This window comes from Hakea prostrata, chromosome 7 (genome assembly GCF_041222555.1).
Source record: "Hakea prostrata isolate BN-2017 chromosome 7, UWA_Hpros_2, whole genome shotgun sequence".
Classification (NCBI taxonomy): Eukaryota; Viridiplantae; Streptophyta; class Magnoliopsida; order Proteales; family Proteaceae; genus Hakea; species Hakea prostrata.
In genome coordinates, this window is record NC_142606.1 from 7,745,558 (window position 1) to 7,766,867 (window position 21,310).

At 37.5% G+C, this 21,310-nt stretch overlaps 1 protein-coding gene and 1 pseudogene across 2 annotated transcripts; one reads left to right on the plus strand and one right to left on the minus strand.

The window, feature by feature from the left end:
• Window positions 1-156: 156 nt before the first annotated feature.
• Window positions 157-16,751, minus strand: LOC149009393 (26S proteasome regulatory subunit 10B homolog A-like). The gene is made up of 11 exons (XM_089164247.1): window positions 16,491-16,751; window positions 13,824-13,943; window positions 12,422-12,541; window positions 10,916-11,052; window positions 9,856-10,017; window positions 9,651-9,737; window positions 9,471-9,557; window positions 9,202-9,339; window positions 3,112-3,303; window positions 2,918-3,016; window positions 157-724 (listed from the first exon to the last, which is right to left on the minus strand). The coding sequence occupies exons 2-11, from the start codon at window positions 13,915-13,917 to the stop codon at window positions 650-652; spliced, it is 1,191 nt and encodes a 396-aa protein (XP_089020373.1). The 5' UTR covers window positions 13,918-13,943; window positions 16,491-16,751; the 3' UTR covers window positions 157-649.
• Window positions 16,752-18,657: 1,906 nt separating this feature from the next.
• Window positions 18,658-21,302, plus strand: LOC149009394 (mitochondrial import receptor subunit TOM9-2-like; annotated as a pseudogene). The gene is made up of 3 exons (XR_016174514.1): window positions 18,658-19,498; window positions 20,036-20,106; window positions 21,150-21,302. The product of XR_016174514.1 is annotated as a mitochondrial import receptor subunit TOM9-2-like (transcript).
• The last annotated feature ends 8 nt before the right edge of the window (window positions 21,303-21,310 follow it).

Here is a 21,310-nt window from a genome sequence, read left to right on the forward strand (position 1 = left end):
ATAAATTTATGGATAAGATTTGAAATTCAAAAATTTCACCCTCACTATAAAAGTGCTAAACATTTGAACCACGACTCCATAGATGTTTTTTCAGAAATGTTTTACAACCAACAAGTATAAATTTTCCAATTCATGAATGCAAAAATTTGAAATCCCTAGATTCAGATAAGCAAAAAAAAAAAAACCTTAACACATGGCACGATCATGGATCATCTTGAAAGCGCAAGTCGTGTTTCCCTCCCCAAAATTGGCAGAGACTGAATTGAGCTTTGAACCAGTATCGCTTGATTTGATTCTACGTTAACATTTCATGAAGATCAAAAGATGATAGCCTAAAATACAATGAAAGATTTCGCCAAGGCTGAAATGAAAGGCCAATGGTTTCGAATCTTTTTCCTTTTTGGTAGAACGGCCAATGGTTTCTAATCGTGGTGAAAGAAAAGCAAATTTTAATGGAGTAATACTTAAATCCTCCTTGACTAACTCGGGTCACAGTCTTCCAAGTTTTTTCAGAATGAATTTGATGGCAAGAATAAATCAAATGACAGACACCAAAGCCCGAATGAAAAGCTTTTGGAGAGGCGTTTCTGAAAGAGTATACAAAGACGCCAGCATCCCTGGTTTTTACCACAGCGGGCACAGGTTTGTCTCAATCCTTCCCAAAGTCTGCATTGTAGTGAGCACTTGATTCAAGCTTCTTGGCTTCATTCAGCTTACGCACAGCCTGGCAAGGGCAAAAAGATTAATCAGTAAAAACAACCAAATGAAATGATACACCCTACATTGGGTCATCAATCTCTGACGCAATCCCTCAATTGACGGTGGCCTATGTATGTCCAGCTGAGAGTGCAAATTCCCCTTTTGATATGGAATTGAAATGCATTGATGAATAACAAATGAATGCAATTATACTTCTTTGGGTCTTCCACAAGAAGTTTGGACAGTAAAAGAATTATCTTGATTTCAGGGGTGGGAGGGGCAGCCAGATAGGTACAGTTAAGTTCACACAGAGCCACAGAAATAGAAATCATTGATGATTAGATATCTATGGAGCAAGTCCTTAATAGAACAATGTGGATATAAAGGAGGTCGAATCAAGCGTTTTGGTTTCACACACTTGCCCTCTTGTCAGAGGTTCTCCTAGAAATCATGCAAGCAACAAACTAGGAGTCACGACAGTAACATTACACTGAGTGGGGTTGGAAAATTGGAGGTTCTCCTATGAATGCTTTTTCACACACACACAAGATTTACCAATCCAGAACCATCCCAAAGGCAGAGTACTCAGTACAAAGATATGTCTGCCCACACCCTAGATGGGCTAGTACAGAAAGGATGAAAAGCTTTCCTCACACATTCAGAACAACTAAAACAGTTTACAGGAAGAACTCTTGCTAAGCAGATTTGAACTAATAAGAAGGCAGCAATAAAGGGAGGAGGGATGGACCATGGAAGATATGAAATAAACAAGTCCCTGATGGTAATATTTCAATCAGAATTAGCTTAAGGTAATCAGGAAGGTAAGCAATATTGGAAACTACATGGGTCTTTAAATTATGTTTTAATAATTCACTATTTCCTAAAACAGATTATATTCACCCTTCTAGGCCAAGCGAATTGGAGTATGACACCTTTAAACGTCAGAGTGCATGATGGGGAGGTAGCTCAAGCCTATAAATCATAACTCATAAGTAGAAGTCTGTCATGTATGGTTATACCAGTCCAAGAACAGAACTGTAGTCCTTTTAGGGCTATCCCAATAAATATATGTATTAACGCTTGCATATCCACTAAAAATCAATTGGATCCACTTCCCTCTGTTAGATGTTTGATCAACAACATGCTTCCTTGATAAACCATGGCGGAGCACACCGTACCAACCAAAAAATCTTCACAATCATGGCATCAAGATAGTGCAGAATTTGTCATGACATCAACGGATAAAGTACTGATTCAAACCAATACCCTCAACACAACAGATGCCAATAGTCCAAAGTCCCAGTTACCTTTAAGTATAGGCTCATTCTAACACTCGTCCCCCCCCCCCCCCAACACCCCCTTTGTCTCCCCCAACCCAACCAAAAGAAAACCCTAAGGGGGAATCTTGAAAGAATGATTCACGAGCAAAACAAAATTGCATTAAAACCCAAACGGATACCAAACATAAAAACTGTAGGTTAGTGTCAACCCCCCCCCCTTGTTTTTTTCCCCTCCTTGACCCTTGGCTTTTATTGCTCGCTTTGCCATCTAAACTGGAAAGCTAACCTAGAGTTGAATCATCTTGAACAATTTGTGATATACAATGTAAGTATCATCTTGTTACTAAAAGTATGATTCTATATACTACTCTCGTTTTTGTTAGATATTTTACTAGTGTGTATTTTATGGTTACAGTGTACATTACTCAAAATTATATTCATGTACTTGCTTGCCTATTTTGGACCTTGAGGGGTTAACTGAATCTGGAATCTAAATACTTTTACCCAAAAATTTTCTTTGCTTATTGGAATCTAAATACTTTTACCTGACATTGGTTGCATATCATCATTCATTTCTTATTTATGGAGCACACTACCAGAAAACACCTGTTTTGCATGTATCATAAACAAATCCATGCATATCTTTAGTGCCTCTAGCATCTCAACACCTCTCCAATTCGTTTCAGAGGCCTTAAAACCATCTTTCTAATCATTGCTCGATACTCATACTTAGTTTGCTTACAATCTGGTCTAAGCGAATACAACTTAATAAAGAAGCCCAGAAGTACCACTGAACTGGGAATGGTTAGATCTGCTCATCTATGCTTAAGGTTGTCCATCAGAAAATGACAAATACAACCATTGGTAAAGTACCAAAGTGTACAATTTTCCATGAATGTGTTTCAAGTTTGTGACTTACAAAAGACAGAACAACGTACCTTCATAAAATCCTCATGCATAACATAATCGCGTTCCGCACGAATTGCAGACATCCCTGCTTCAGTGCAGACATTACGAAGATCTGCCCCATTAAAACCCTGCACGGTTGATGCAGAGATATTGTTTTGAAAGTAAGAAAAGTAACACACAGAATCATGTCAATTGACTCCACATAAGGAAGAGCACAACTTACCTCTGCAAGTTTTACTACAGCCTCATAGTCGATCTCACCATGTTTTGCGATTCCAGCAGCATGGATTTTTAGGATTTCCATTCTTGATTGCTCATTAGGCAATGGAATCTCAATTTTCCTGTCTAGACGTCCTGGACGGAGAAGTGCAGGATCCAGGACATCCGGCCTGTTTGTTGCCATAATCATTTTAACCTGTCGCCATTTGTGTGATGGTGAAACTCTGCAACTGCTTTGGTATTACTTAAAAACACATTAAAAAGTACCAGTAACAAGTTCATTAAGGTATTTGCACACAAATTTCAGCACACATTCTGACGAAATATGAATTGAAGTGTTTGATTATTCTGTATATTATTCAGAACTTTACAATCAATTTGTACATAGCTGCTACCTATGAAATAGGAAAGAAGCTATACAGCTGCCATCTACAAAATAGGAAGATATCCTATACAGCTACTATCTACAGAATATGAAAAAATTTCCTACCTAGAAGATTAGAATAAATGAGAAATCTACCTAGAATAGAAGATCACAATAAATGAGAAATCTACCTAGAATAGAAAATTGCAATAAATGAGTAATCTACCTAGAATAGAAAAATACAATAAGAAAAATACCTGTAATAAAATATTACAATCTGATCTACTTAGACTAAAGATACTAATAAAATATTATGATATGATTCTAAGATTTTCCACACTCCCCCTCAAGCTGGTGAATAGGCATTCTCCATTCCCAGCTTGAATATGCATTTTTGAAAGGCTGAGCTGCTCAATCCTTTAGTAAGTACATCAGCAAGTTGACTATATGTAGACACATACGGCGTACAAATCAGTCCGCTATCCAACTTCTCTTTGATGAAGTGTCTGTCGATCTCAATGTGCTTGGTTCGATCATGTTGAACAGGGTTATATGCTATATTGATTGCTGATTTGTTGTCACAGTAGAGTCTCATTGGTCCACCCCATTCAACCTTTAGGTCTTCTAAGATAATCTTCAACCAAAGTAATTCACATATTCCTTGAGCCATTGCACGAAATTTGGCTTTTGCACTTGACCGGGCCACAACATTCTGCTTCTTGCTCCTCCATGTCACAAGATTGCCACCAAGAAAGGTGCAATATCCTGTGGTTGACCTTCTATCTACTGCTGACCCTGCATAATCAGCATCAGTGTATGCTTTTAGTATCATTCCTTTATTCCTTCTAAATAAAAGGCCTCTCCCTGGCGTCCCTTTTAAATATTGTAGCATACGGTGAGCTGCATGCAAGTGAATTTCCTTTGGATTGTGCATGAATTGGCTGATTACACTAACTGCATATGCTATGTCTGGCCTTGTGTGAGACAAGTAGATTAGTCTTCCTACTAGTCTTTGGTACATCTCTCGATCCACAACAACATCTTCTTCTGCATTCCCAAGTTTACTGTTGGGATCTATTGGAGTGCTTGCTGGTTTACACGCGGTCATTCCTATTTCTTTAAGGAGATCAGTGATATACTTTTGTTGAGAGATGAAAATGCCTTGTTGAGAGTGAGCAACTTCAATGCCAAGGAAGTATTTTAATCTCCCTAAAGCCTTGATCTCAAATTCCTTAGCCAAGCATTGAGTCAAATTTTGTTTCTCTTTTTCTTCATTTCCTGTCACTATTATGTCATCAACATACACAAGTAGTGTTGTGAATCCCCCTGATGATGAGTGCTTGATGAACAATGTATGGTCTCCTTGACTTTGCTTGTAACCCATACTAATCATGACTTTAGTAAATCTGCCAAACCATGCCCGCGGTGACTGTTTGAGTCCATATAAGGCCTTTTTTAACTTGCATACAGTATTAGCAGCTAAATCCTTCTCATAACCCGGTGGAACCTCCATGTAAATTTCTCCTTTAGTTCACCATGCAAGAATGCATTTTTAACATCAAACTGTTGCAAGTCCCAACCATAATTTGCCACCAATGATAGTAAGATTTTGATAGTATTCATTTTTGCAACTGGAGCAAATGTTTCAAGGTAGTCAATCTCGTAAGTTTGGGTGTAGCCCTTGGCTACCAACCTTGCTTTTTACCTTTCTAAAGATCCATCTGCTCAATACTTCAATGTATAGACCCATTTGCACCCCTTCCCTTCTAGTAACCTCACAAGTTCCCAGGTTCCATTGCTTTCTAATGCTTCCATCTCCACATTCATAGCTTGCTTCCACTCCTTATTGGATAAAGCCTCACATAAGTTGTTAGGAATGGCAATGGTGTTTAAACTTACCAGAAAGGCACTATGAGATGGGGAAAAATGTTTAAAGGACAAGAATTGGGCAAGAGGGTACATGGGTTTCGTTGTGCATTCTCTAGTGCCTTTCCTAATGGCAATAGGAAGGTCTAGTTCATTACTATCTGTGGGCACATCAGATTCGGTTTGTAGTGAAGGATTAGTAATTTGTACCTCATTTCCAGAATTTGGATTGGAGTCTTGAACTTGCACTGATTCTGGAACAAGATTCTTCTTCCTTGAGAACACCTTTCCTTTGCCAAATCTCACATGCTCAATATCATAAATAGGCTCTTTCATTTCAAAGTTTGACATATGTTCATGTTGTTCACAGTTTGACACAGGTATGTCTAACACAAGTTTAGGTTGTTCACAGTTTGACTCAAGTGACATAGTGAAGTATTTGGGAGTGAACTCTAAGTCAAGTAAGGAATTCCCATTCTTATCTTCCATTATTGAATGCTCCCCCTAAAGATGAGATGTGGAAAAATAAGACTTATGTTGATGAAAAGTGACATCAATGGAAGCATAGAACCTTTTTGAAGGAGGGTGATAGCACTTATAGCCCTTTTGAGTGGAGGAATATCCTATAAACAAACATTTGAGTGCTCTAGGATCTAATTTACCCCGATGTGGTCCATGAATATGAACAACTGAGACACACCCAAAAATTCGAGGAACAAGGTTATTTATCGTTGTAGGTTTGGGTAGAACTGGGAAAGGACATCCATTGGACTCTTGAATCCTAAGACTCTCGAAGGCAGCCAATTTATGAGATGAGTTGCTGTGAGGACTGCTTTCCCCCCAAATGACTTAGGCACAATGTATTGGAATAGGGAGGCTCTAGTTACATCAAGAAGGTGGCCATTTTTCTGTTCAGCTACTCCGTTTTGTTGTGGGGTATCAACGCACGATGACTCATGTATAATTCCCTCCCTTTGAAAGAATGGAGTTAGAATTTGATTGAAATAGTCTTTGGCATTATCATATCTAAATCTTTTTATACTAACTCCAAATTGGTTTTTAACCATGGAATGGAAGTTGGGAAGAACACAACTAACGTCGGATTTGTTTTTGAGTAGAAAAATCCATGAGACACGAGTGCAATCATCAATGAATGACATGAACCACCTAGCCCCAAAAACATTAGGAACTCTAGAAGGACCCCAAATATCACTATGAATGAGATAAAAGGGGATGGAACTTCTTTTCTTGCTTAAAGGAAGTGGTACACGCTTGTGTTTAGCAAGTTCACACACATCACAATGAAACTCATGAACATGTATGCCTTGAAACAAAGAAGGAAACCAAAGACTGATTACCCTAAAGGAAGGATGTCCAAGTCTGTGATGGTAAAGCCATATTTTTTTCTTTATTGGTTTGAGAAGGACTACCATTAGTAGCATGTGATTGGCTTGGTGCCTCAAGGTAGTAGAGTCCATCCCTTTCTTTAGCATGTTCAATCGTCATCCCCGAATCTTTGTCCTGAAATACACAATGACTATGGTGAAAGACTACATTACAATGTAAATCTTGCGTGAGTTTTTTCACAATAATGAGATTTGTAGATAGTCTAGGAACATGTAGGACATTTTTCAAGGTGAGGGCTGAGTTGAGCTCAATATTTCCAGTTCCAACCACAGTAGTTGACGAACCATCAGCAGTAGCTATCTTCCTACTACTTGGAAAGGAGAATATGTGGTGAAAATATTTGGTGAGTGTGTTATGTGGTCAGTTGCACCAGAATCTATGATCCAGGGGCTTAGAAAAGAATTACTAGAGACATTTAATCCAATAGAAAGTGGAAACTCACCTAAATATGCCAAAGAACATGTACTTGGTTTTTTGTTAAGGTTGCTCAAAAGAGTTTTTACACGTTCTATGTCCTCCTGATTAAGGCTAGCAACCTCTTTATTAGTGGTTTCAGGTTGCTGTGCAGATGTAACATGCACCTGACCATTATTTTCAAATTGCTCTCCTTTGTGCCCCCACTCTCGGCTAGGAGGTTTACCATGAAGTTTCCAGCATCTTTCCCGTGTGTGACGAGCTTTCTTGCAGTAGGTACACCATAGATTGTCTCTGTTTTGCTGTTTGGATTGCCCAATTTTTTCACTTACAGCAGCAAATGCCTTGTCAGTTGTGGGAGTTGAATGCTCTCCTCCTTGAGATACCATTGTTGAACTATCAACACTTGAAGGCTCTAACATCAGTCCTCTTCTGCTCTCTTCCCCTCAAACCAATGCTACAACTTCATTGAAACACGGCACATCTGGTTTTCCAAGAATCTGAACCCTTATTTGGTCAAATTTAGGATTTAACCCTACCAAAAAATCATAGACTCTATCTTACTCAATATATTGCTTTCTACTGCAGCATCCTCAGAGCACTTCGTCTTGATGACTCGGTAATGATCCAACTCTTGCCACAAAGCTTTCAACTGGTTGGCATATTCTGTAACTGTTTTATTTCCTTGTTTGGCTGCTACTGTTTTAACCTTGACCTCATAGACTTGGGCCGCATTTCTCGCCTTAGAATACGTTTGTTGGATAGCTCCAAGATGTCTTTGGCAGTTGCCAAGAACATGCATGTATCACTGATTTCTGGAATCATAGAATTCCACATCCATGCCATAATCATAGAATCTTCTTCGTCCCATGCTTTATATTTTGGATCTCCTGGTTTCGGTCCATCTCCAGTCAGGTGGCTCATCTTTCCTTTGCCCTTCAGAATGGTTCGAATGAGTTGAGACCATTTTAAATAATTTCTTCCATCGAGCCTGTAGGCATTGAATATTCTACAATTCTCCATTCTGCAGATTTTTGATTGTCTAATCAAATGCAGTCCCGGAAGTAACCTCTCTTGGTTTTAACATACTCTTTGTAGGTGCTTAAAAATAGTATGTGAAGCAGTAACCAAAGATGCAGTAGAACGACAGACAAGACGGAGAAAGAAAAAATATGTTTTTCAAGCAAAAAAAAAAAAACAGAACAAAGCTGAATAAAGAATGGCGATAAAGGCCAAAGGAAGAATAATCTCTGTGTGGCAAAAACACCAGAGATTAAAGGCAATGAAGGCCTGAAAGCTGGACAGCAATCCCAAGATTGATTGGCTCTGATGCCATGACGAAATAGGAATTGAAGTGTTTGATTCTTCTGTATATTATTCAGAACTTTACAATCAATATATACACAGCTACTACCTATGAAATAGGAAAGAAGCTATACAGCTGCCATCTACAAAATAGGAAGATATCCTATACAGTTACTATCAACATAATAGGAAAAAATATCCTACCTAGAAGATTAGAATAAATGAGAAATCTACCTAGAATAGAAGATTACAATAAATGAGAAATCTACCTAGAATAGAATATTACAATAAATGAAAAATCTACCTAGAATAGAAGATTGCAATAAATGAGTAATCTACCTAGAATAGAAAAATACAATAAGAAAAATACCTTTAATAAAATATTACAATCTGATCTACTTAGATTAAAGATACTAATAAAATATTATGATATGATTCTAAGATTTTCCACATATTCATTTCATAATGATACAAGGTATGATGTAATTTGATGTTAGAACAGGGGAAGGTAGTTAATACTTAGCCACCTTGACCATCAAGGCTGGCAGCTTACAGAATAAGCACATAGATAACACTCGACTGCATCAGATCACACTTTGACAATTACGCACTTTTCCCCAGCGGATGGATTGTTAGGGGGCTGCTGCTGATCGGTGGAATTTCATCATACATGCATACTACACAACTCTTTCTCATGCTAAAATCCATGTCAACATGATAATTAGAAGCTAAGCATACCTTTCCAAGCTGATCGAACCCATCAAGCTGATTAAGAAGCTCCATCAGTGTCCTTTGTATCTCACGATCTGCACTCGTACCTTCACTAAATCGACGGCCACCAATTGCATCAATTTCATCCATAAAGATGATGCAAGGCTATACACACATAAACAAAGAAGAAAAGGTAACAAGATGTTGGACAATTTGCAGGAAACACCATATGAAAGGAGACCCAAATAATTCCCATAACTCAGATTGCAAACAACCCACAGGACTTGAACTCTTACTTGGTGATCGCGCGCATAGCCAAACATCTCCCTTATCAATCTTGCACTCTCTCCTATGTATTTATCAATTATAGCACTTGACACAACCTATGAGCAGTTAGATCAGAATGTTCAATAATTTCTATATTTATGACCAGATCAAGTTGTTCATTCAATATTTAAATATATAAATTACCCCACCTTAAGGAAATTGGCATCTATATTACTGGCAATGGCTCTGGCTAACAGTGTCTTGCCTGTTCCAGGAGGTCCATAGAGGAGAACACCCTGAAACCAGTGAATTTCAGAATGAAAAACAGTTGAAATCTCTCTAGCAACAAATAAAAAGAAAAGTAAAATTTCCAATAGGAGATTCCAGTAAAACTTAATAGGGATCAGATATTACCTTGGGTGGTTTGATCCCTACTCTAAGGAAGAGTTCAGGATTCATAAGAGGAAGCTCAATAGACTCCCTCAGTTCCCGGATCTGATCAGACAATCCACCCACAGCAGAGTAGCTAATATTGCCGGGATCTTCATGAAGCATGTTATAAACAACTGGATCAACCTACAACAAACATTAGCATCTACACATCAGTGAGCCCCAAAACCATTTTTCCCTCCATCCTTTTGGGGGTTAAAAAAGTAAAAACAATCAAACATCGGAGCAGGTCATAATGGCTAGGATTTGGTATGACACCAGTCAGATAAGAAATAGCCTGACGAACCACAATCCATACTAGAAATCAGTGGATGAATACCCTAATTACCTAGTTCATCTACTCAGGGAGTACCTATATCCATGCAACAGGGTATTGGCACGACCTTGGTGATATTCAAGTTCAACGGATACCTTGATGTCAGAGACTTGGGACATGTCTGTGAAGAATAATATGATTAACCAACTGTCCCCCTTTTTTCACACAAACTCCTTTTGAATGACACAGTAACCCTTATTACTATTTGGACAAGTCCCAATGCCCATCTCCTCAAACTTTCTGACATACCAGGACTTCATCCCCATTCCAAAACCAATGGACATATGTTCACTAATGATTAATAGGGTAAGGAAAGGATTGCATACATCAATGCCACCCCCATTGCTGTCACAAGGGCCTATGGACATGTCTGTGAAGAAGAAGTAGGATTTACCATCGTCCCCACTTTTTTCATACAAACCCCTTTTATATGACACAGTAACCCTCATTAAAATTTGGACAAGTCCCTGCGTCCATCTCCATGAACTCTCTGATATAACAGTACTTCATCCCCACACCAGAACCTATGGAAACAGGTTCACTGATAATCCATAGGTTAAGGATGCATAGGACAAAACTACCCCATCGCCATAACTACATAGAAAAGATTAATTGAGAAGTTAAACACATCAAATCAGCATCATGTCATCAACCATCACTTCTCATTATCTAATAAGGCTCAAACAAGTCAAGTCAAATCATACTTACTTCACGAGGAAGGGCCCGCATAATTGTGAGTGTGGTCATATCAAGAACTACTCTAGTCCCAGCGGCCAGCTTCTCCTTATCCACTTTACTGCGACACCCAACAACATATCGTGGACCACTACTTGCTTTAACTATGACTGGATAAGAAAGGAAGACAACAGACATATTAAAACCAACATGTAGCCAGCTGCTTGAAATTTCAGTGAACATTATAAGGGCCTAGGTGTTCTGGAAGCTTAAGAGTATGTACAGCACACAAATCTACGCAAAAGCCTCAATAAAGTAGTCACCAAGGGCTCTAGCCCTGCAATTAAGTCATTTTGGAGAAACACCAATATGTAGCAAACTTATATTATGTAACAATTATGATGCTCTTTCTGGTAGATCTTGAAGCTGATAAACAATTACACATGTCTATAAGAGAGTTGCCAAAGAAAAGGTTTTGGAAACTACTATTATGACTACAATAAGAGTGAATTTGATTTACACAAACATTTAACAACCATGAATTCCAAATTCCTCAAGCCATGCAACTTAGACAAGTAAGAAAAACTAGTCCCATAAGCACAAGGATTATATTATATTGATGTCTCATCACTTCCTAGACATCAGGAAAGGCAAGTGGAAGCTTTGTTTTTATCTATTGAAAGAGACTTCTAATTTTCTTCAAATTTGTTCAAAATTTCCTTCAGTCATTTTGCAAACTGTTTGAGATCCTTTGGCGACCACAGCAATTTTTTTTTTCTTTTTTTTTTTTTTTTTGTTTTTTTGGTTGGGCAATAAAAGTTCCTTCGGAAATAATGGCGATCTGAAGTGGGGTCAAAGGGACATAAACCTAAAAATGCCATTACATTCCATTACAAAAAAAATGGCAGTGTTCTTGGCTTCCTTCTTGTTTCCGACTAAAATTTGGTGTGGAGTCACGTGGACTCACTCAAGTGCTCATGGAAGTTTCTGTGTGGCAAGAAAAGCATCACCACAAAACGAAATCACACATCAACGTATAAGTAAAATGTCCTTTACATGGTCTAATGTCTATCATGACAGTCTACCCGCATGTGCCATACGGAAAGCAGATGTGGAACTTTACCATTGAACAGTAGGGTACACTCAGGACCAGCCACCTGTCAAATATCACAGCCGAATTCAATCATTTACCATCCCCTAACGTGAAAACATTTTTGCTAGTAATGTCAGACAATCATTTGTATCCTACCATGCTTCAAAGGTTTGAAGTTTTACTGGGTTTACAATGCTTTATTTTTCCATGAGTCCAATTTCACCATGCTAAACCTTGATAACTATCCACTGAATGTGAGCTTTGTATTTATGTGTGTGCATGTGTGTGTCTTCTTTGTGTAATAATAGGCTTTGTTTTCAAATGATCCTGGCATAGGCTTCAAAAAATAAGACTTGTTCAAAGAAATAACTTCAGTATAGGGGAAAAAGAAATGCAGATTTGAGTTACTCAATTCCCTACAGATACTAAAAACAATAAGTACTTACAGTGCTCATTGTCACGAGGCCTCAGAACTTCCCCTATAATCTGTCCAACACTTTGCAGAGACTTTAGATCATCTTCAGTTTTAGCAAATTCCTTCTTTGCATTCCGTAGGTTCTCCCTCACTGCAAATTTCCAGTTTCAATACATATGAGAACGTATGATAGAAAGCAAAAAGATGAAGGGGTGGTGCATAAAGCATACACCTACCATTTCATCCATTTAACTGATTATAGTATCACACAACATTTATGGGGAAATTAGAGCAGAAGGAGAAATAGCAAATACGAAGATTGACAACAGACCATTCATGACACAGTTCATAGCATTTATTTTCTTGGGTCTAGGTGCCAAAAGCCTCTAGCATCAAGGGGCACAGACTCCTTGGGGATATCCTCAACAAGGGGATGGGGAAACATCTGGAGCCTAGAAGAAACATCAAAGCAAATTTGAAGTTATAAGAAACTAAGGTATATAGCTATCTCCCCCCAAACACACACACACCCATTGTACTTGTGCTTCCAGTAATTTAATTTTATTATTCATCCAAAAAAAAAAAGGTATATAGCTATCTCCCCCCAAACACACACCCACCCACCCCCCCCCCCCAAAAAAAAAAAAAAAAAAAACTGATTTCAATGAAAACAATCATCACTATTGAAGAACAAATAACACAAACTAAAGCTGCTCAACTAATAAGATCTCAGTTGGCTGTCACAAATTCTATCAATTTTACCCAATTATCATTTTTCCAATCCAACCTTGTAAAACTGAAAATAACACATAATAATTTCAAGAAAATTGAGCACTTTTATTCCCTTTTTATCCCTATTATTCAGAAGCTAGAGGTGGTTTTCCTCCTATCAGGGCACACACAGCATCCTTTTCCTTTGCAACATTAAAATACTTCAGGATGTAGTTCAACAGAGAAACATACTTGACCTAAAGAAATAGACTGTTACAAAGTTACAGAACAAATGTGCCTACAGTACTCTGAATCTCCAAACATCAATAATGGAACAAACTGATAAACAATGTGTTTCTGGGGATTTCTCTTCTTTCTTTTTTTTCTTTTTTTTCTTTTTTTTTGGGGGGGGTGTTTGGAGAGAAAACCAATACTGCGACATCAACCACCGGATATAGTTATAGTTAAGACCATTACCTAAGACCAGAAAAGAAGGGTACAATTACAGACAATCTTTGCTTCAACTAATGAAAATTAAAGACCATTTACTCCAATGTCACAAATATAAACAAAAAGATAAGATATTCTACAGTGTGCACATTGTGACAGCACTGCAAGACAGAAAGAGCATACGGAAAGTCAAAAGCAACACTGCATGGAAAAATGAAGAGGAAAGAAAGATAAAGAAAAGACGAAGTGTTCTGTTTCAATGTTGCACAGACCTCCTCTAACTCTAGAATCGAGTTCTTTATGCTGTAAAAGCTTTTTAATGTGTTCAGCAATCGCAGCCTTGCGACGAGCATCTTCTGCTTCCATCTTTTGAAGTTAATGAACACAACTGCCTGTATATATTCATGTAAAGAAAAATGAATAAAAAACACATCACCATTTAAAGTTAAAATAAACGCCAACACCCATGTAGGTAGGCTATGCAACAATAAGTTCAGACTCTCGATCCATTTTCAGAAAAGGAGGGGGAAAAAAGGGTAGTATACAATACCCTCTATTTTTGTGTTGTTCTTACTTCTACCACCTAAAACCCAAGAAATAAATTAATACACTATAAACCATACAAAGTATATATCACTTACTGAGGTTGTTAATATTTTAGCTAAACCTAAGACGATTGAATCAATGTTGATGAAAAGTGAGTCAACTATCAATATTCATTCAGTGTCTATTATAACTGATTCTAGTTTTTATCAGTATATTCTATAACAGAAAGAGCTCTACTTGCTGAAATAGATATGTCCTAATTCTCTTCTCACCAATTCTATATCAAATTGTGCTTGATATTCCACTTCCATGACAATATTATTTCTCAACAGCGCCCTAAAGAAAAACCTCAGCCTTATGCTGACTTAATGGGGTTCGCTACACTGATCCAAACAAAACACACGGAAAAATGCAGTTGGGATGACAAAGAAGAACGAAAAGATGGGGAAAGGAGGAACGAGAAAATATATGATAGATGAAGATGCAAAAATGACAAACGAGTGATAAAAGATGAAAGAAATACGAAAAGTAAAGGATGAATGTAAGGGAGAAGAGGTACAGCCTAGCAACTGGGGAGAATCTCAGCTGAATCTGCTACAAGGATCTTTGCCTCCAGTAGCCTCTATCCAAGGTCATACTTGGTTCAATGCCAAGTCTGTAAACCTCCTCCTCTATACCCATGCAATCTTTTTTCCACACCCATGTATGCTCCATATGCCCTTTTTTAGATCCACCGGCTGAAATACATGGTGCATACATGGGCTGTGTGGGTATCATCCGTGTGGCAACAAACAAATTCTACCCCAATACCATTTTATTGTTGTTGAGCCCCATATTTTGAAACACTAAGCTGTCCTACATCAGAACATAACCATCATGCAATCAACCCCACCAACAGCAAGCCAATGAGTAAGAGAAAAGACCATCATTCACACACATGAGGAGATCAATAGCATCAGAAATGGATCCTGACTACCAAGCAAGGGGTTAGTGAGACCTAGACCTGACCCACATAAACAACAACAACAAGCCTTGTCTCAATTAAACAGGGCCGGCTACATGGATCCTTACTTTCCAACTATGTCTATTTGAAGCCATACTAGATACAACTTACAAGGCCTAAGCCATGCATATCCTTTCTCACCACTTCTCTCGAGCTTATCTAGGTTATACCCAGATCTTCTAATTCCCTCAATTTGGATTATATCACTTCTCTATATAGGGACATTTAAAGGCCTCCTTTTAGCATGGTCGTGCCACCTTAATCAACTTTCTCATAGCTTATCATTTATCGAAGCTACTCTCAGACCAGCTACAACATGATATTCCTTACCTTATCCTTCCTAGTTTTGCCACTCATCCATCTTAGCATCCTCATTTCTCTACATTGAGTTTATCTTTATGATGTTTCTTAACAGCCCAACACTCCACACCATGCAACATAGCTTATCAGACTATGGTCCTATAAAACTTTCATTTGAGCTTTACATGAATACTTCAATCTCACAATACCCCATATACACCTCTCCGCTTCATCTAAAAAATATTTTAGTTCTTTGGAAAATATCAATCTCTAAATTGAGTGGATGTACATAAAACAATCGTTTTGTGGATCTCCATCATGTTTCACCACCTCATAACCCATCTAATCACAACCAAAGTTACACATACGTTTTTCGTTCTACTTAGTTTAAATTCTTTTGGTTCCAAAGCTGACTTCTATAGTCACATACTCACATAATTCAATTTCAATCACTCAATACCTTCCAAAGTCTTAACTCAACTGTCTCCTATTCTCAACAATCAACATATATATCCTCTTTTGCTGCTACATTGTCCTGGTTTGGATTGATTGAGAAAGCCGATTGGGTAGACTATCGTGAAAAAAACCATAGAAAAACAAGGCATCAGACAGATATAGTAGCAACTTACAATCCGATACCGTCTCTTTTTGACCTATTAAATAAAATTAAAGAAAAAGAATAAAATATATAAACACTGGTACGATTAACGTTATACTTTACATAAATGAATTTTTTGTTTTCCTATAAATATCGTACTTGCAGAATTTACTTGAAAAAAATACCAAAAAACCTAGTACGACATGTTCCACCAAATCTCTAGATATCTCTTATAGATGCTCTCTCGTGATTTCCAGTTCAAAAAGATTAAAAACATAAAATACTAGAAGAGAACTTTGCTCAGGCTTTTGCCTCCGTTAATTTTCAGGGGGAAAAAGATAGATCTACGATTGTTTCCATGTATAATCATGCTTTACACAGAAACTCCATAAACACATTGCTCCTGATAAACTCAACATAACGTTTCAGCGTTGGAATTCGAATCAAGTTTTCGAATATAGATTTCATCGTACAGTGGAATAAGAAGGTTACCCGTCAGGAAACTGAGGAGCTCGTCAAAGGATACGAAATGAACCAAGTTAAAGCTACGATGCGCTGCGACCGACTGACGCATTTCCCCACTGCTACTAGCGTTTTCGCTTGGCTTAACGTGTTGCGGAAGAAACCGACGATCGTAAACAGAGCTCAATGCTAAAAGCCTAAAATGGTTCGGAGCAGAATCAGATCCGATACTAGCGAACCGACTCCGCCGCTAAACTAGGGTTCACCCTTGGGAATTGGGAGGAGAATCTCTTTCGTTAACTATAAGAGTAAAACTAAAAGGTAATTTTACCATTTTAACAATCTAAAGAGATAAAGGATAGGAGATAGTTTAGTCACACACACCTATAAGGAAGAAAACATAAGACAATTGAGAACCCATCTGATAACCCACCAAAAAGTAGTTTCAATGTTTTTTTTTTTTTTTTTTTTCTTAGAAAAGAGTTTCAATGTTTCTAGCTTTGAAAATAAAGGTTGAAAACTATTTGATAAAACTATGGTAGCTATTGAAGCAAAAATTTGAAATTAATGAAAAATGTTGAAACAAAAATTAAAAATTATGAAATTTTTTGCCTCAAGCAAAACCTCCGGGTAACAATTCCAAATTTTCTGGTTTCTTAGAGCAAAAGCTGGGCACATGCTAAATTAAAGTGAAACAATTGAGGAGAGGGGTTTTCATGGAATTTGGTTATAAACATAAAAAACCTGCTCAAACCCTGTTCATATTGTTTTCGCTTCAAAAAACAAGTTTTATCAAATGCCAATAAAAGTGTTTATGCTTTTACAACATTCAAAACCGCTTATGACATTCTTTGGACAAAATCCCTTGAAAGGTTATCAAATGTGTTGAAGCACCTATTCTAAGGTGACAACAAATGAAAAAAATTATTTTGGAGCCGATTGAACGATGAATAAGGCCTCCAAATGTAAAGATATGTTAATTGCATATGTATTAGTATAGAAACATAATAACAGTTTAGGATCCAATTGATAATCCACAAAAAAAAAAGTTTTATGGTGTTTCTTGATTTGAGAAGTGGAAAGATTGGCGAAAAGGTTTTGATAGAACCCCTTTCATTTTGTGTGACTCTCGCAACATAAATTGAAATTTAATAAATTTTTTGCTTTGAGAAACATTTTTGACGTAATAACTATTTGTTGTTGCATTTATTTTTTGAAGCAAAATTGGATGCTGGTTGGACTTAAGTAAGACAATTTTAAAGGTTCTTATTAAAATTGCCAGTCTAAACAGGATTCGCATCGTGTGTAATTCCTTTCCCTGCAATTCCATGTAATTCTCTCATGGGATTGTGCCATGTGGCATTTAAGTAATCCAAAGGTTACCCGACAAACTAGAGTTTAAATAAAATTCAAATTTATGGGTGAGTTTAAATAAAATACAAATTTAATTTAAATTGGATAACCATTGGATTACTTAAATGCCACATGGCACCATCCCATGAGAGAATTATAGGGAATTGCAGGGAAAGGAATTACAGACGATGTGACCGTCTAAACATAACAATGATAAATTTCATAAATTTAGTTATAATTTCCAAAATTTGTAATTTTATAAACAATGTTAGCAAATGTCTTAAAAAGTAATTTTGCTTATAAAAACACTTATAATTGTTTTTGGTGTTTCTTGAAGAAGAAACACATGGTGAATTATCAAATGTGTACTTTCCCAACATCTCACATTTTATTATTCTCAACTTTTAATTTTGGGAAATTTAGAAACACAACCTTTTACTCCAATGTCACAATTTTGTCCAATTTTCAAACTTACAATTTTGTCCTCTTCTCAAACTTTATACTATTTATCAATATAAAAATAGTGCATAAATAGAATTAAATATTATCTAGTCAAATCGTACATTATCATTAGAAATCCATACTTCAAAAGTTTTAATCTAATCAAAATACAAGCTAAAAGTCTACGTGCATCTGACCGCACCCCTTAACAACGGTTGAAAAATGAGTCCCTGCACAACTCGTCTGTTAAAAAAAGAAAAAAAAGAAAACTAACCCTAGAATGCAAAGCGAACCATCAGATACTCTCACTCAACCGACAACAACTAACTCAAATAAAAAATAAAAAAAAGAAAAAAAAAGAAAAAGAAAACCGACCGTTTAGCTTCCGAGTAGAATTGCGACCGTTTAGCTTCTCCAGTAGAATACAGTATATAAGGCCGCTTGCTCTGTTATATCCCCTGCTTCTAACTGTGAAAAGACAGTCGATCTCGAAAGAATAGGAGCAATCGGGTTTTTGCAGTCTCAAACGTGGAGACAAATAGCTTCAATGGTGAAGTATCGATTCCGCTAAAAAGCCCTCATGGGCATGCGGAAAATGGTCATTCCTGTTTAGCTTCTGGTCATTCTTTGAGAAATGGGGATCTGGACGAATCTTTTAAGGTTCTGGAGAGCATGGTATGTCAAGGTGACATCCCAGATATAATTCCCAGCACAAGCATGATTCGGGGACTCTGTAAGTTGGGTAAGACTAAGAAGGTGGCTAGGGTTCTAGAGATTCTTGAAGTTTGATTCCAACAAATAAGTTTGGATTTAATCATGTGGGTTGTATAATGGTGAGGTTTCTCCGGTTCCAATCCAGCGGTACCGAAGCTTCTTATATCTCTTCATATTGCCCGGGGAAGCCTTCCGGTCTCTCTTGCAGTCTCTCTCTCTCTCAATCGGCATGGCGTCTCAAAACAGTTGGAGCAAAGGCAGCGATGATGGTACACTAACTAGGGTTTCCAGCATATTTCTCAATCCCCAGTGGTTTATCATGGAAAGAGAGTGGTCTCCGACGCGGCATTCGTGACAAAGAAGCTCTTCAAGAGTACCGGCAAAGCAGCCTGGATTGCAGGAACGACTTTCCTGATTCTGGTGGTTCCTCTTATCATAGAGATGGATAGAGAGCAGCAGTTGAACAACCTTGAAATGCAACAGGCCAGTCTGCTCAGAACCCCGCCACTTTCACATCCCTCTCCTCCCAGGTCAGGGAAGCTTGCTCATCTATTGGGTTTCGTTGCATTATTATAGTCTAGGGTTTACTATGATTTATTTTCTGTATTGGGTTGTTTAGGTTTTAGGGTTTTAGCTGTATTGTGGTGTATTCAATCTATATAGAAAGCAGATTTTCTAGGGCTTCTGTTTTTTCTGGTAACATAATGGAATATTTGACTACTTTTTGTATTCTGTTTTGAATTATTTCACAATACTGCTTTTCTTTCCATGGAATATATGTCTGAGCTAAACGGAAGTAGTAATCCATATCCTTCTTGTTCATAATGACGCATCCGAATTGGTTAAGATCGTCGTTTACTTACCCAGTTTTGAAAGCTGCATATAGAAATATATATCCTTCAACACTAAGAGCTGTGGCAAAAGGAAATTCATACCCTAAATCAAATGCTTGATCCTTCCAGTTCTTCATTAGGATTAGCAGTCTAATTTAATTTAGAGAATATTATCTTAGGGGAGTTTATTGAATCTACTATATTATATACAACTCCTTATTTGGATAATTCTAGGTATCAGCTACTAAAGCAAGCCCATTTCTTGAGCATGTCGAAAACATTAATCAGTCGAGGAGGAAGAAGTGGTGAGACATCTCATCTCTTTGTACAAAATACTCATTATTAATGATGTGCACTATTAGTAGAAAGGAACAATTTGTTCATCCCTTTGGTTTGTACTTTTGTGTGTCTACGCTCGTAGTGCATATTTGTTCCTTGTTGCTGTGATGAATATGGTGCTCCCTTGGTGGAGGGAATAAAAAGGAAAATATGTCTAACCTATTGGACTTGCATGGGGGTTGTTTGTGCACCCTGAGAATCATGTTGGAGAAGTATAATTTGTCTTGTGGTCAAATATAAGTTGGGCTTTAAAGCTGGAAGCATTCAATTTAGCAAGTTCTGAGATTGGTAGGGTCTAAATTTCAATATATAACAGTAGTTATATCTATTAAAAATAAGGTTTGACATTGAATTTTGTAACAGAGCTTGAAATGAAGGAATTATAGGATTATAACCAATAAAGGAAGAACTTCAAATTCAGAAAATATACCACCAAAGTATTTGCAATCTAGGTTCTTCTTACTAGGGCGGACCTTTGTTGAGTGGTTGGTGCAGTGTGAGATCAAGGCATCGAAACAGCTTCTCAAACCCCCCCCCCAACCAAAAAAAAAAAAGAAAGAAAGAAAAAAAAGCTGCTGGGGTAAGGCTGCAATTCCCCCCGGCCCCCACTCTACTTGTGCAGAAGCCTTCAGCATTGGGTTCACCCTTTTTTTATTCTTCTTACTAGAATAGCTTTTAATCCAAGGGCATGACCTCTCTTATCTTACCGTCCCTTTATTTCCTGATGCTGACAAACTGTGCGGCACTGGGTTTTCTGCCCCTTGCAATGAATCCTAATCCATTATGTGCACATGTGCGTACAGATGGAATTACAGACGGTGTAAGTCTGGATACATATCGAGTGTATGAGCCCAATATGTATACTGTTTCAGGGAGGTACCAATATTAATATAAGACTACATTAGGGTTGACCTAACCCCAGATACAGCCATGAATCAAGTATAAAATTTTTTTGAGTAGAAACTTTAATTCTAACCAAAACAGTCCGTAATAACTGTGTAAAATTCAGGTCTGGGTATGAAGGTGAGGAGAACCCTTCCTCCAAATTACAGTCAATTCCATTGGAGAGTTTGAGGTATGAAGGTGACACCAAGATAGAAGGTTATGGAATAACTTGCAAAACACCACTGTGTTTGGCTAGAAAGAGTGTAATCCTTGATGTGATACATC